Source organism: Anser anser (genome assembly GCF_964211835.1).
Source record: "Anser anser genome assembly, chromosome: 19".
NCBI lineage: Eukaryota > Metazoa > Chordata > Aves > Anseriformes > Anatidae > Anser > Anser anser.
The window spans coordinates 4,626,578-4,642,062 of record NC_139740.1 but is presented as its reverse complement, the minus strand read 5'-3'; the positions used below and the strand labels follow the sequence as shown (position 1 = coordinate 4,642,062).

General features: G+C 54.0%; 1 protein-coding gene across 2 annotated transcripts in view; it reads right to left on the bottom strand.

The window, feature by feature from the left end:
- The window catches only part of NTN1 (netrin 1), a gene marked incomplete at its 5' end in the record, with an annotated part of 86,238 nt that overhangs the window by 27,844 nt on the left and 42,909 nt on the right, over positions 1-15,485 (bottom strand). For both annotated transcript variants that reach the window (XM_083804881.1, XM_083804880.1), the window contains one exon: positions 12,625-12,813. In XM_083804881.1, the coding sequence (XP_083661007.1) occupies positions 12,625-12,813 (189 nt within the window). The remainder of the gene's footprint in view (positions 1-12,624; positions 12,814-15,485) is intronic.

Here is a 15,485-nt window from a genome sequence, read left to right as displayed (position 1 = left end):
GTTAAAAAAAAAGCCAAAAAAAAAAAAAAAAAAAAAAAGGAGAAAAAGCATCGGGGCTTGTTATCATCACTGCTCCAAAAGGATTATGGCCTCGCACATTTGTTAACAGCCCTGGTTTCTAAGAGCTGCGAGAGCCGTGCCAGACTGCGGTCTGCCCCTGCTGAGCCGTGGCAGGCAGAGGCAGGAAAGCTTCCTTCTCTCGTGCACATCCTCGGGACGGAGCCAGCCAAAGCCCTGCCCGGGGAGCACGGATCCTGCCCGCCTCGTGCCCCTCAGGGCGCTGCCTGCCAGAAAGGGGGCTTGGGGGAAAGACCTTGCCCCACTGCCCAGAGCCTGGACGGGGCTGCTCCGGGGGTCGGGAACCAGCCCGGGTGCCCCCAGAGGCTGGGCTTTGCTTTCAAACACCCCCAAAGCCCCCAGACCGAGGCTGTCACTCCCATAAGGGACACTGCAATGCTTCCTGCTTTGTTCTGCCACCTCCTGGCTCTGAGACACCCCAAATCCTCCTTGTTTGGGGACATCCCACATCCATTTGGGTTGGGTTTGCGGGTTCCCATGCCCCTCCCTCCGCCCCCAAGCTGGACCTTCCTCCACCCCAGCTCCAATTTTCCCCAGTTCGACCTCTGGGGTTTGGACGTTGCCTGGGGCTCTCTGCCTGGGATGTCCCCTTGTTCCTGCACAGGACAGAAAGAGACGAAGTCTTGCCAAAATATGATGATTTTTCAAGGAAAAAAAAATAGCAAAGCATTTACTTCTTTTTCCCTTTCCCTGCCACTTCTGACTTGGGGATTTTGGCTAGAAGTCCTGCTCTGCCCCCAGACCTCTGGGAACCAGCTGCTTGCAGACCTGCCTGGAGCAAAAAAAAACCTTCATTTTCTATCAAATCCAGTTTTGATTGGAAATATTTTAACAGCTCTGCTTTAAGGTTAAATCAGCAAGGCTGGTGATGAGCACAGAGACCTTCAGGTGGGGAACCTGCTCTCGGCAGCCACGTGGGATGGCTCCAGTACTTCCAGGGGAGACAGAATAAAAATACATCGAGGAAGTGCAAAAAGGAGCAGAGTGGAAAAGCGTGAAAGTGGAGCAGAGAGGCAGGAGTTAACACGAAAATAAGCAAATCAGGGAAGGGTTACACAAGAAGAGGCAAAGGGCAGGAGGAGCGGGAGGAACATGCCTCATGTTTCAGGCGTCCCCGCTGGGGCTGCGTGTGCTGCTTTCAGCAGCGCCTGCAAACCCCCATCCTGTGAGTAATCCTCCCCCGTGCGAGCGGATCCTGCGGGTTTCGGTGGGACCGCTTGGACGAGAGAGGGGAAAAAGGAAAAAAAGGGAAAACAATTTAAAAGGGAGTAAAAAGAAAAATGAAAAAAAAAAAGAAAAAGGAAAAGGGAAAGAAAGGTAAAGGGAAAATAAGAAAAAGAGAAAATAAGGAAAAAGAGATAAGAGAAAAAAGAAAAAAGGAAAAAAGAAAAGGAAGAAGGAAAAAAAGAGAAAAGGAAAAAAGACTGTGATGAGTAAGATTTGCAGAATGGGGTGTGTGGAGGACGGGCTGCAGAGCGTGGGGAGCTGCTTGGGTCCCTCAGACCCCGCGGCGATGCTGCTCCCCCTGGCCCCCAGCTCCTGGGGCTGCCGGCCCCCTGCGCCTGCCCGGGGCTCTGGGGTGGCCGTGACAGCCACGTGCGGTGACCGAGGGGACAAGGGTGGAGTGGAGGCCGCCTGCCTCTGCTGCTTCTCCCGGTCGAGGCGTGGATCAGCCCCGTGCATTGCCCTGGAGCAGGGAGGTGGGAAGGGGCCCAAGCAGCATCTCCAGATGTGCTTTCCCTGTCCCCCAGGAATGGAGCCAGTGCCAGCAATTACGAGCAATTAAAGGCAATTTGCAGTTCCCTGGTCAGTGCAAACACTGCAGCCAGCAGTTACAGGCTCTTCTCCTTCCCGGCGTGGCTGGGCCGCTGGCAGCTGACGCTGGCTTGGCCGGTGCAGCTCAGATTCCTCCGGGTCATAGCCCCAAAGTGAGGAAAGACTTCACGAGAATCACGAGGGGAGGTGATTAGGGCAAACATCTTTCTGGCTTCCTCATCACCTTCCTGTCATCAGCGTTTTTGGGTCACTAAGCATGTTTTCATGCCTGGACTCCCCAGTGTGCAGGTGTGCTCCATCACCCACCAAGATCAGTGGTCCCCAGCGCTGAGCGGAGCCAAGAGCAGGAGGCACAGGAGCAGGGACAACCTCACTAATCACTGCAGGAAGGTGCCTGGATATCATCAGGGATAGCAAGTGGGGCAACAGCTGGCTTCTGCCCTCCGAGATGGTGCCTTGCTTGGAGAATCCCCGCAGTGGAGGTGCGGAGCCGCTGGGAGGGGAGCGCTCTTGGTGGCTGAGCCCCAGATCCAGCAGCACGGACAAGGATGGTGACGGTCACGGTTTAGTTGCTCTTTCAGGAAGTCTTTGAGAAAAAGCTTTGGCAAGCATCCGTGGCAGAGCTGACCGGGAATTACCGGCGAGAAATGAAGTTCTTCTATGCTCAAGGCTGTGGCGCAGACAAGGAGCAGATGGTGAGGCATAAAGGGGGAATGAGGGAGCAGTGGGGGTGCCTCTGCCCACAAAAACTGATTTCTTTTATACGATAGCCCTGGCCTGGAAAGCAAGGAGCTAACTCCACCTCTATGTGACCATCTTCAGCTCAGCTAGCCCAGAGGTGAGCAGACCACACAGGGCTTGTCTGAGACCTGCCCAAAGTGCCCCGACAGGTGTGGGGGCAGCGGATAAACCCCAGCGTGCGGAAGGATGCGCAAGGGGAAGGAGCGCTGAAGGGTCGCGATCAGCTGTAACCACTCCAGGAACAGACCCAGGAGTCAATGAAACATCTGGCTGATTGCAACGGAGCTCGGAAGAGCAACAAGATAGCAGCTTGTGTTCTGAAAGGGGGAGAGAGCGACACTGAATATCATATCATGACACTACAGAAATCAATAGCAGGTCCTCAGCTGGGAGCCCGCGGTGAAAGGCAGGGAGAAGCACCCATCGGAGGGCGACGGAGAAGATTAGCGAAGCCCTGCCAAGAGACGGTGGAGGGGTGCCAAGGAACGCGCCGCGCCGAGGAGGTCAGACAGGTGCTCCTCTCCTCTGCTCCTCCAGCCCCGGGAACAAAGGGACATTCAGCACACTCAAAAGGCAACCTTTTTCAGCGATAAAAGGAAATGCTTCTTTGCACTGCACGTAATTAACTCGTAGGACTCGTGCTACGAGACACCATGGCAAAGACCCAACAGGATTAGATGGGCCCGTGAATGAGAACATCTGTAGTTACATTAGCTGGGATTAATATATATACGGATATAAGCACTCCGAGCCAGTTACTAACTGCCTGCAGTTAGGAAGAGATTTCCCCTGGGGGCATGCTGTTGCAAAACTGCCTGTTGTAGAGGTTTGTATCTTTGTCTGAGGCTTCCAGGACAAGCCACTATTACTTGCACGAAGCTACAGAGACAGCCCATCATCTGTCAGAGCATGGGCAATGGTGTGACTTGGGCTAAGAAAATCGGCAGGCAAAACTTAGGACTGTGCATGAAAGGATGCAAACTGCCCTGGAAAAGTGTTTGGACTTGCTGGTATGTCTCCGGCCCACCAAAGGTGGGCATGTAGCATGACAAAAATGCAAATATTTTTCCACCCCTGAATTTTGGTCAGAGGCATTCCCAGGTGCTAATCTTCCCCCACACACGTGCATCGAAAGGTAAACAGAGGCACAAATCTCCGGGCTTAGCTCTCCTCAGGTGTGACCATTTGTGAGAAGGTACCTGAAAGGACCCGCATTTTTGGAGAATTAGCATCTTCCTGTTTTCGAAGAAGCCCTGGCCTTGGGAGGTTTTCAAAATGATGAAAAGCCCATTTGACCGAAGAACAGAGAAAGGCGTAATTTCGGGGATTGTCCAGATCTCCCCTCGTCACGCTGTATCAGCAATGATAACATACCTCGCAGGGTTTCCAGATTTCAAAGCCCCAAATGTGGCTGCTTTGCACTGCGCCGTGCAAGGAGCAGTAAAACAGCAAATGGATTAACTGGAAAAACCCTCCTTCCTCGTACTAGCCATCGGCTGGGGCTCCGTTTCACAGAACGAGCCTTCTTCAGGAAATCACGCTCAGGTTTAAGTATGAATCGAAGCCCCGTGTAGCCAATGTGCCTCAGGTACACGTTTATATTTAAACATGCTTTTAAGCGCTTTTCCAGAATCGTGGCCAAAATTGCCTCCCTTTGGTTGCTTTCTGTCTTCCCTCCAAAGACTCTGACTAGAATAAAAAAAAATGTGGCTAGAGAAATTTTCTGCTGGAAAAAAAATAAAGCACCGAAGTGAAGCTTCACGTGTGGATGCTTTGACTCCAACAATATTTTAAACAGCAAAACAGCAACTTACATTTGCCTGTTGCTTCAAGAACACAGCCTGTGCCCTCCTGACGCAGTAAATGTATTTCTCTTCGCCTGCTGTTTTAGCATTTAGAGGTAGGGCTTGGACAGCGCTGCGCAAGCAAGCTGTTGTGCAGCCACACACTTGCTTTTTCCTGCTCCTGCACCTTTGGCAGCCCGGGTGCTGTGATCCCGATTCCAGCAGAAGTCCTGCGGGCGGTCCGGCTGCACCTCCACCAGGGATGGCATGGCCAGCAAGTCCCACAGATTTATGCCATGGGCATGAAAAATCTGTGGCATCTAATGTGTCCGCACCCAGCCCGACCTCGTCCCTCTCCAGGAAGTTTGCTAACAAGAAGCAGAGGTTGAAACATGCCTGTGTTAATTCTGAACCCTAATGATGGCTCTAAATATTAACTGTTAACTGCTTTGCAATGAGATCATTGGCTTGCCTGCGGTATTGTGAACTGGATTTAGCTCTCCAAAGGATCATGTTCATGCAGCGTGTCCCTCAGCACATTCTCTAGGAGATTTAAAGGTTTTCTTGCCAGCAGAAAATGAATTCCCCCTTTTATCAGGCAAAGACAAATAATCTCTTGGCATTTCACAGCGTCCGTCCTCCTGCGCTGCTTCTCAGGGCTCTCCCATTTCCTCCTCCTGAGCTGGCACTCAGGGAAGCCAAGGGCACCGGCACCCTGCAGTTGGGGCCAAATTTCACAGATCAGACCTGGTCTTTGTCCCCTCTGCACCAAGGAATGGATGGGGCCCCCAGTGCCTCTGCTGAGTGAGAGTCGCCACTAATCCGGAGTGGGGGGCTCTGAATGGCAGCAATAAATCCACTTTTTGGGCAGTCGTTAGTGATACAGACAGCGATTATCACAGCGCTTTCCAAAATGCTGGAAAATCCTCGTTAAGACCTGCTAGAGATTCCCTCTCGTCTCTGAGCTCCACCGTTTAGGTGTGTCTTGCGTCTTGAAGTGATCGCAGAGGAGCTCTTGGGGACACTGAGACCTCCAGGGACCAAGCATCGCTGCCTCCTTCTCCTGGCTTTGCTGACAGAGCCTGTTTTTTTTTTTGTTTTTTTTTTCTTTTTTTTTTGCATGCAGGTGTGGGCAGGCAGAGAGCAGCTGAGCAGGCACAAAGACGTGTCCTCGCGACTCTAAAGCAACATAAGGCTCAACCTGCTCTGAGGGGAGAAATTGCTTCTTGCACAGATCCTGAGCTGCTTGCAGAAAAAAAAGAGCATATTGGAAAATACTTTCATTGAGGGGGGAAAACAATTCAAACATTTTCTCCTCCTGATGCGTTTTTAGGCTGGCTCCTGAGGAAATGAGGTTCCTGCGGGTGTATTCTCCCACTAATAATATTTCAATCAAATCTGGCAGCACAGCCAGTCTCGGGGCTGATGAGCTTGCCACAAGCCTGACGAAACGAGGCAGGAGGGAGCGGGGAGCCCTGCGAGCAGCTCCGCACAGGGGGGACCTGGACAGACACTGAACCCCCCCGGGGGGGAGCGAAGGATTGCAATGAGAGCTCCTGGGGAGCAGCTGGCTTGTGATGCCCTGAGAGGTGCAGGTTTAACCGGGCAATATCTGCCTTCTTCTAATGGGGAAAAGGCTTCTAGCTTTAGTATGGTTCAAGTCAGAACAGGGCATGCTAAGGGAGCTGGGCTGAGCTTTCTTTTGACATTGGTCTGGAGGATTTTGCACTCTCTAGCAATGATCTGAAGCAGGAAATCAATTCAGATATTTGAAAATATTTATGGGGAAGGGAAATTATTGCTTTTCTTTCCTCTGTCTCAGAGATATGCAAAGGTCTATCTGCGCAAATGAATTTAGCAACTTCAGCTCTTCTAGTCCTCCAGGTCTCTTGCAGCGACCCGGGACCCAGCCCCAAGCTCTGAGTCCTCCAAAGACTGGGGCAGGGAGGTCTCTGGGCTGCCCTGGGGGGCTCAAGGTGGATTTGGAGGACTTGAGGCTGCTCTGGGGGCCCATGGCCAAACTCCCCAAGCTCCCAGCACCAGCAGAGCATCCTGCGCCACCTCTACCAGCCCAGCCAGTGCCAGTATCTTCTGCTGTGGCTTTTGCTCCTTCTAGGGGCTCTTTGCTGGCTCTTCCAGCTCACCTGCTGGGGGGGGGGGTCCAGGCACCTCCCTGGTGCGTGCAGCAGGGGCTGGGGTGGGAGCAGTACGCGCAGCTCTCAGCTCCCCAGCAGCCCGAAGACAGCCACAGCACAAGGGAACTTTTGGCACGGAGGTGCTTTTGCTCTGCTGTTGTCACCAGGCATGGACAAACCCCTGTCTTTCTTCTTTTCATCTCTCTTTTTTTGCTCACTAAGTTCCTAGGACAATCTCTGGAGGCCACAGAAGAGCAGAGCCCTGTCTTGCCCCCAGCCCCTGGCGAGGGGTCCCCACGGACCCCCCGCACTCATTGCTCCCAACATCTGCATTTCAGTCCCTGACCACTCAAAACACATTCTGCTGAAAGCAAATGTCTGTCTAGATGCTGCTGTAATTCAGGAGGTTGTCCCAGCTGAAGAAAGTCAGCGGTGAAGTTGCTGGAAAGAGCCGAGAACAGGATTTTATCCCTGTCCCAGTTAATCTGCAGGGAAATGTAGAACAAGCCCTGGTACTGGCGATCTCGCCAGTGGCTGCACACCTGGCACGGGAACGGGACCTTTGTGGTCCCCAGAGGTGCACCCCAGTGCACGGCTCCATCCTTGTGGTGGTGGAGCTGCCCTGTGCTGGGGAAGGGTCTGCGTGCATTCCTCCTGATGCCCACATATGTTGGAGTTTAGAAAGTCCTTGAGTAGAGGGAGAGCAGGGCTGAAGGTGACCGGCTGGAGCCCGCCTGGCTTGGAACAACTCAGAGGAGTCCCCATCGCTGCCCGGAGCTGCAGGAACAGTTGCTGCTGCCCCACGGCAAGTGCTGCTCCCTCGGAAGTGGCTGCTTAATTTGGCGTAGCTGCTTGCACGTTGTTACAATCCTGCGGGTTTAATAGCCGGCACGGCCAGGAAGAGGTGTGGCGTTGGGCATCAACTTCTATAAAAAAGAGAACCCCTCCTTTTCCATGTTTTCACTCTACTGTCTCAAAGTAATTTCAGAGTTTCTGTAATAACCACGTCCCTTCTGCAGTCTGGGACCAACTGAAGTGGGTGAATGGTCCCCACGTGCCGAGGCAGGGGTGGCACTTGAGGGCGGTGACACTCAGGGCTCCTGCGGTGCTCCGGGACACCTCCACACTAGTGCCTGAGACGGCTTAAACAGCATTTTTGTACACTTCCTCTGAGTGGTTTGTGTCTGCCTGGGGCTGCTGATGACAAGTCGTAGATGCAGGAAGCACAAACCAGAGCTCAGCACTTGGAATAGGATCAATATAAGGAACCACGGGGCCTCTGGGAAGAGGGCGTCAGGCAGAGCCGCTAAGGAGCGCTGTATAGGATCACAGCTAGAAGGCTGCTCATTCAGCCTGAGCAGAGCTTGCTTCACAGGGGAATTAAAGGCTGTGTTTGGCAGATCAATGCCGTGGAAGCTGCAGCTTTCTCCAAGGATGTGATTTCTCAGAGGTGACCAAGCCCTGGTGCAAGAACTCGATGCAAGCCCTGCCGGCACCAGGCACATCTCCCATTTCCCTGGTGGCTCCAGCTGGTCTTCAGGGAAGAAAATAATGAGAAGAGGAAGGGAAGAAAGCTGGAAAACTGAAGACAACTCCCTGGGGGGGGGTGGGGTCACAGAAAGTCTCACTTTGGGCTTGGGCCTGGGCCTGGGAAACCACGAACGAGGTGGGATCAGTGAGAGGCTGCCTGTGGGGCAGGAAGCACCTCTCGTAGGATGCACCCCCTGTCCTGAGGTGGACACCAAGGACGTGATAGGGGAGCCTGTGGGACCTGTCCAGCAGAGGGGACTCGCTGTGGATGAGGAAGGGCTGGGGACAGGAGCCCTGCCAGGAGCTCCCACCGATGGCCTCGGGCATCCCATTGCCTCTGGGAGGTGCCAGCTGCGAGGTGTCCAACCCCAGCCCTGCAGGTCGGCTGCCGCGGTGGCGGGGGACATCTCCAAGGCCAGAGGGTCCTCTTGGCCACCAAAGCCTGCAGAGATGCACCACAGGCACGGCACTGCAAGGAAGGGAAGCCCGGGCTATTCCTCCTGACCTGCAGTGGGCCACAGCCACGGGGACACCAGCGTGGCGCTGGCAGCGAGCCCGTCCTCAGCCCCTGCCCTCCCCTGGGCTTTACCCCGGCTGCCTCCCGCATCCCAGCATCTCGCTGGGGCTCGGCAGGAGGCTCATCTCCCCCGGCTTCGGCCACGCAGAGATGAGCTCCGTGCTCTAAGCTGGTCACGCAGCTCCCTCTATAGTCAGTGGAGAGAGACGGGGGACCCGTCCCTCTGTCCCTGTCACCAGGGGGGCTCTGCTCTCCCCTCCCGTGGCACAGGAGCGGGGGGGGGGGTCTCTGCTGGGCCAGACCCCCCGCATGCCTGCGGCCGGCCGGGGACACAACCTGCGCCTGCACACTTAGGGCCAGAGGCTGAGCCCATGGGAGCAGCGATCGCTGCCTCTCCGCTTGCCCCCAAACCACCTCCAAAAAGCAAACCCCAAATCCTCGAGCAGCAGGCTGGGGGCACGCACCCACAGATGCCAAGGCAGATGGACGGCGCTGGCACGCCGATGGCAGGAGGGCTACAGGTGCCAAAGCCGGCCCCTCCACCTAGCTGTGCTCTGGCAGCCTCAGTACGATGCTCGTAATGCCCCTCGTTTGTCATCTTTTACTCAAAAAGCGTGTAAATCCCTTCCCCAGGGCGCGGGGCTGTTTTATGGCTGGGCTATAAAACCCTGAGGAATTTCTCTTCTGATAGAGTGACATTAATGCCAATAAACTGGCTAATATCAGGAGTGAATTTAATGACCAGAGCTAACACCGGGACACTGATTTGCAGCAGCCCATGATGGAGAGGAGCGGGCGGAGGCTTGCAGGGGCCAGATGTGGGGTTTTGCTTGCGGCATCGTTTGGAGCAGAGGAAAGCACAAGAAACGGGAAGCGCAGGTTGGGCACTCTGGGAGCTGTTCACACTCTTGCAAAAATCATCAAGAAAGGAAGGAAAATTCGCACTTGTTCAGAGCTTTGAAAAGATGAATATTTGAGATTTCTTACATGTGGGTTTTTGTTGTTAAAAGGGCAGTGTGGCAGGGTTTTGCTTCGTGCACTATCCCTGCTCCAGCTGTCATCGACTCCTTCCCATGTGGTTTGCAGGCTTCATGCCATGATCTGCCTGTTGCATGGCTCTGGGACATGGCATCTCTGATCACCGCAACTTGGTTTTCTTTTTTTTTTTTTTCCCCAGAAAGTAACTGGAAGCTAGCACGCAGGCGAGAAACGTAGCATAGCTGCACAACTCTGCGGTTAGCTACTGTTGGGTTAGAAATCATCCCTAGAGGCAAACTCTTATGCTTTTACCTGTGCTGGTAGGACAGCTTCAGATCTTTAAAATATCTTTTACACAAGTGAGGACAAAGGTGTTACATGTTTGGCTGTTGGAAAAGCTGCCAGCACTCAGCCTGGGTGCTGCCCAGCTTTGCTTTCTGCTCACATTTCATTTCATTGCCATGTCCTGCAAGATGTGCAAAAAGCGGTGGCATTTTCTTTTTATCCAAGTTTAAAAAGAAACAAAAACAAAACAAAACAGACATCATGCAAACATTTCTGCAACATGATATTTTTGCATAAATCCCTCACCGGAACCAGGTACTGCAAACACCATTTAAAATAACACAACTTTTCCTCTACGGTTTCCTGATGTGTGACATGAGATGTGTTATGGATGGAGATATAGAACCTAGCGCAAAGGATGGGGTGAGAGATGAGACGCACAGGGGAGAGGAAGGCGGGCTGGATGTGTCTGTTAGGCTGAATGAATGAGGCTGAATTAACACAAACCGTCTCCAGCAGCTCGTTCATGGAACATTTGCTGGGAGTTTGCCCGAGCTCACGCACACTCGCAGGGTGGTTAAACGTGCTGCATGCTCCCCCGGCGGGTCCCTGCCCGTTATATGCACTGCTTTAAATGTGTTACACGTGAAACATGAACGGAGCGATGCGATGGTTGAAAGAATCAAGTCTTATGGAGAAAACATGATGTGCTGCGTGAGATGCAGCGGCAGGCAGGGAGATGGCAGATGCTGCAGGACAGTTAATTCCTTAATTCTAAACACATTGGGTCAAGAGGAGGCTCTGGGAGAGCTTTGCCCATCGGCAGATGGCTTGGTGAGATGATAAATTAATATTGTTATTGATGGAGAAATGGCTGAAGTTGTTAGATGGCATTTTTGTTTTGTTTGTTTGTTTTAAATGCTCATTTTTACCAATTATTTCAGAACATTCCCTGAATCGGGGACACAAAACAGGGGGAACATAAAACACACTGTGCCATAAACAGGGCTCAGGAAAAGCCGGTGTTCAAAGGAATGCCTTTGCTGTAGGAAACTTCATTTCGCCTGCTTTTGTATAGGACGGTGGATTATGCCAACAATAAACCATTCCAACTGCTGTGAAATCGTGCTAATAGCCTGCGAGTCGGGGAGCTGCTCATGCACCAGCATATTTATTACAAACCTTTGTATCTGGTAGCTCCAATAGCCACATTTTTGTTATAACCTGTGGGGGGTTTGGAGAAGCATTTAAATGTGGCGATCTCAAGTTTCAAGAGCAGGAGCAGTTGAGAAGGCAGGGGAAGGGGAGAAGAACAATTGCAGAGGGTGTTCGAGGAGCAGATGAGCCTGCATCTGGGAAGCGTGGGCTTAAAGCAATGCAAAGCGCCCGGCGGAGGCTGGTGGGGCTCTGCCTGGCTGCCTGGGGAAACTGAGGCAGGTGTGGGGTGCTGTGGGCTGGAGGATGGGAAATGCCAGAGCGAGGAAAGCCCTGGGAGACACGGGTGAGGGACAGGGACGTGGACACCACTGTGGGGCTGCCTTGTGATGGGATACATGGGGAAGTCAGGGATGGGGATGGAAAGGGGGACCCCCCACGTCCCTGGGGTGGAGGGAGCTGGGGTGAGCTGGGACAAATGGAGCCCAAAGGGTGCCCTTCTTGCAGCATGGTGCATGAACAGAGAGGGGCTGCACCCCAAAAGCGGGGTCAGGGTGAGTGTGGGACATTGGAGCCCAGCACCCTAAAGTCCCCCCAGTGCAATCCTTAGTGGCCATATAATGGGGCAGCTCAGAAATCCGTCATTGAAAAAGTTTTTACAAGGTGAAAAAAAAAGAGGGGAGGGCTGTCTGAGGAACTGATTGCTTTTTCTGCTTTGGCAAAGTGTGTCTGTTTTCAGTGGAAAAAAAAAATGAAGAAGCATTTTCATTAAAAAACTGAAAATGCTGAAGACCTGGAGCTTTCCAGCCAAAAATACCAAGCAAGGCCAAAAAGCTTTCCATTTCTTGTTGATATTAGTGCTTTGAGAGAAAAGAGGTGAAGCTTTCTGCAGAAAAGCCTAGCATCTCCTGCCCTCGGTTTGCAAGTGCCACAGGTTTGGGATTTATGCCTCATCCAGCTGAGGGTTAAAAAAGTGTGCTTGCAGGACTTGATCCTATGCAAAGCAACAGAGCTTGGTAATGTGGGGGCTGCCAGGGGCACCCACCTGTGCCAGAGGGCCACCCCATGCCTTCTGGGGATGGCTGGCCTCAGGTGTGCTGGGAATCCCCCTAAAATACACCCTGCAGAGGCTGGGGGGCTACTCGCCCCTGCCAAAGAGGAGACCTCAGAAAACCCTGTCTGCTGAGCGAAAAAATAAAATTGTTTCCCGTTTTACTGCTCTGGCCTCATCCGGAGGAGGGGAGCGGCTGGTGCATGGGTTTGGTGTTGCCCTGGCTCCTGGGGGTTTGGGGGAGATGAGCGCTGGCTTGCAAACCCCCCATCTGCCCCACACCTGGGGCTTTGCACGAGTCTGCCCTGATGCATGGGAGTGAGAAAACAGCCCTTGTAACCTGGAAACATCTCAAAACTCATCCTCAGCAAGGAGGACCTTTTATATCTTGGAGGCTTTATCCTCACTGGGAGGCTGGGGAGACTGGGGTGGTGAGGGGAGGGGAGAGGAGGATGTAGGAAAATTCATTTTGGTGGCTTGGCTGGGAGAGGAGCAGGAGGAGGTGGGCATAACAGGAGCGGTGAAAGCAGAAGAGGCAGGCGGAGAAGGGGCCGTGCTGTCCCACCCGTCCCACCCCCCCAAAAAAAAAAGTACCTTTGCAGGCCTTGCGGTGGGAGATGGGCTTGCTGAGGTCGCGGTAGAAGCCCTCCTTGCAGTAGTGGCAGTGCCGGCCGGCCGTGTTGTGCCGGCAGTTGAGGCAGACGCCGCCGCTCTTGCGCCCCGACAGCTTGTACAGCTCCATGTTGAAGCGGCAGCGCCGCGCGTGCAGGTTGCAGTTGCAGGCTGCAGAGGGCACAGAGTGCAGCCCGTCAGCACCCCAGGACCCCCAAACACAGAGGGTCCCCCGGGGGTGCCCGCCCCAATACCAGCCCACGCCTCTCCCCGACTGCCACTTTTTGGTGAACCCGGCTTTTTGGAGGGGAAGCTGAGGTCAGCAAGACTTTGTGCTTCACCACCGAAACTTACAATGTACCTTCTGCCTCTCCCCGCTCCTCATGTGAATTAAAAGCCGGGCACGGACAGGGAGCTGGCACGCGTGGCTGGGACACGGCCACGCACAGCTTTGCTGCCGGAGCTTTGCCCTTTGTGAGCCCTGCTCTGCTCCCTCCCTTCGGCTCCTGGCACCGCAGGGCCTTGAGCCATGCAGGGCACAGCCCCCTTTCTTCTCCCCAGCACCCCCTGATCCCAGTCCCTCTGCCCCAGGGGGTTCCAGCAGCCCCATCCCACCCTTCCCAGTGTTCTCATTCACATCCATCCCGACATGCGTGTTTGAGCTCTACACAACATTTCAAAGTCTTCCTCATTATCTTATTCCCTGGCTCTCCTTGCCATGTTTGTACGTGGAGCACAAGGCTCTGTGGTGTGTGTGCAGCCTAAAACATGTCTGCAAGACCTCACCTGCATGCCTCCCATCCCATCCCATCCCATCCCATCCCATCCCATCCCATCCCATCCCATCCCATCCCATCCCATCCCATCCCATCCCATCCCATCTCATCCCATCCCACCCAGCTGCTCAAACACCGCTCCAGCTGGCCGTGCTGTGACCAAGCCTGCCAGGAGACATCCCATGTCCCCCCCCCCATGCACCCTAAAGTCAACACGGGCGCTGCTTTCACAAGGGGCCTTCGCAAAAGGCAACTCGAGGACTTCAAAAGCGTGACCCTTCTCCTGCCGCTCCCCGGGGCTGTCACGGGGCCATCAAGAGGCGGTCTCTGCGGCTGTGCGCTTTGCTGAGGGTTTTATAGCTTGTTTTCTTTTCCCTTTGCTTTTATTTGCTCTTCACCCCTGAACAACGCAGCTGTGCAATGCCAGCCCGCAGCTGGGCCCCCTGCTCAGTGCGAAGGTGTCACGGCCCTGGGCTTGTCACCTTCCTTTCCAGCAGAGACATCTTAATCCTTCATTCCTTCCTGTTTACCTTATGGTGCTTGCCCAGGACAAAGGCATGCTGTATTTGTTTAATTATCAAATTTCAGACCCCAAAATTACAGCGCAGTTCCGGATTATATATCGGGAACAATCCCCGCTTAACTCATGATGCAAAATCATAGTGGGGAGCACAACCCTCTGGCCACGTCCGCCCAGCGTGATGCAGAACCGTTTCCCTGCTTTTCTCCATGTAACCCAAACTCCTGCAGCTGCCGTGCAGGGGCCCGGCCTCACGTCCCCACCAGACCCAAATGCCTGCAGAGCTGGAGAAGAACTCGGATGGTGTGAGGGTGGCCCCAGGGCGCTTTGTCAGCCGTGAGACAGCGCGATTCCCAATGCCACGGCTTCGAACTGTGTTTTGCGTCCCCGTAGGCGAGCCCCCAGCCTGCGGGGACATTTGCCATCTCCCAGGGCAGGAGAGGAGCATCAGGGTGAGCGGCCCCACAGCTCCTGTGTGCCGAGGGACTCGTGGCTCTGGAGACCCAGCTCGGCCCTGGTTTGCTGATGCAGTGAGCGCGGGTAACCAGGCTGTTTGCATCAGAAAGAAGCGCGGGGGCATGCGCCCTTCCTGCTTAACCTCAGCACTGTACACATGCAACTGGGGGCTCTGCCCTGCAGCACACAGGAATGGAGCTGTTGGGAAGTGGTGGTGGAGTTCATAAAACAGCAACCCTTGATTTGCAGCGGGGAGAAGCTGAGATTAAACCCTTCCCATGGGGCACGCAGGGGCAGATGGCGGGGTGAGACTGAGGGCTGGTCCTGCTCCGGCAGCAGAAGACTGGCCAAGATGGGGACAGGAGCTGTGACACAAAGGCAGAGCATGGGTGTCCTCCGGGCTGTGGCTAACCACCAAGGCACATTACCAGCACCAGCCACATCGCTTGGCTTGGGCAGAGAAGGGGAGATTCAGGTCCCTCCATCTGTCCCCTCTGCTGCAGGCTAGGAATGTGCAGGCACATCTCTGCCACTGAAAGCCTTGAGACTTGCCAGGGACTCTCTCTTCGGTGCTACAAACAGCAAGATTTACACCCAGCTGACCAACATGGGGGGATATTTCTCCAAGGGGTGGCATGGAGAAGACCTCCTTTTTCCTCAAAGCCAGCAGGAATTCATGTTTTCCAAAGAGCGTGCAAGCTCACCTCCTGAAACTAGTGCTTGAGGAAAGCTGGCGCTGGTACTCCAGTATTTTGCAAGACTGCATTGGTGAGTCCTTTTCCAAAACCCAAGGCTGAGCCCACCCGGAGAGCAAGTGAAAATCTTTGCATTTCTTTGGGTTACTCGGTAAACAGAGACGTGTTTGCAAAGCCAGGACACGGAGCTCCTGGGGTTTTCTCAAGGTCTGTGCAAATATTTCGTCTGGTCCCACCGGGCAGAGCTGCGTGGGCAAGCGGAGGAGTGAGCAGGGTGCACGGAGCTGCTCACAGCCTGGGATCGATTTCAGGCTTCCAGGAATGCAAAAATCCTATGTCTGGAGGAGGGAAGAAGCTGAACCTCACATGAGGCTGCAGGGGCCACCTCTCTGATAT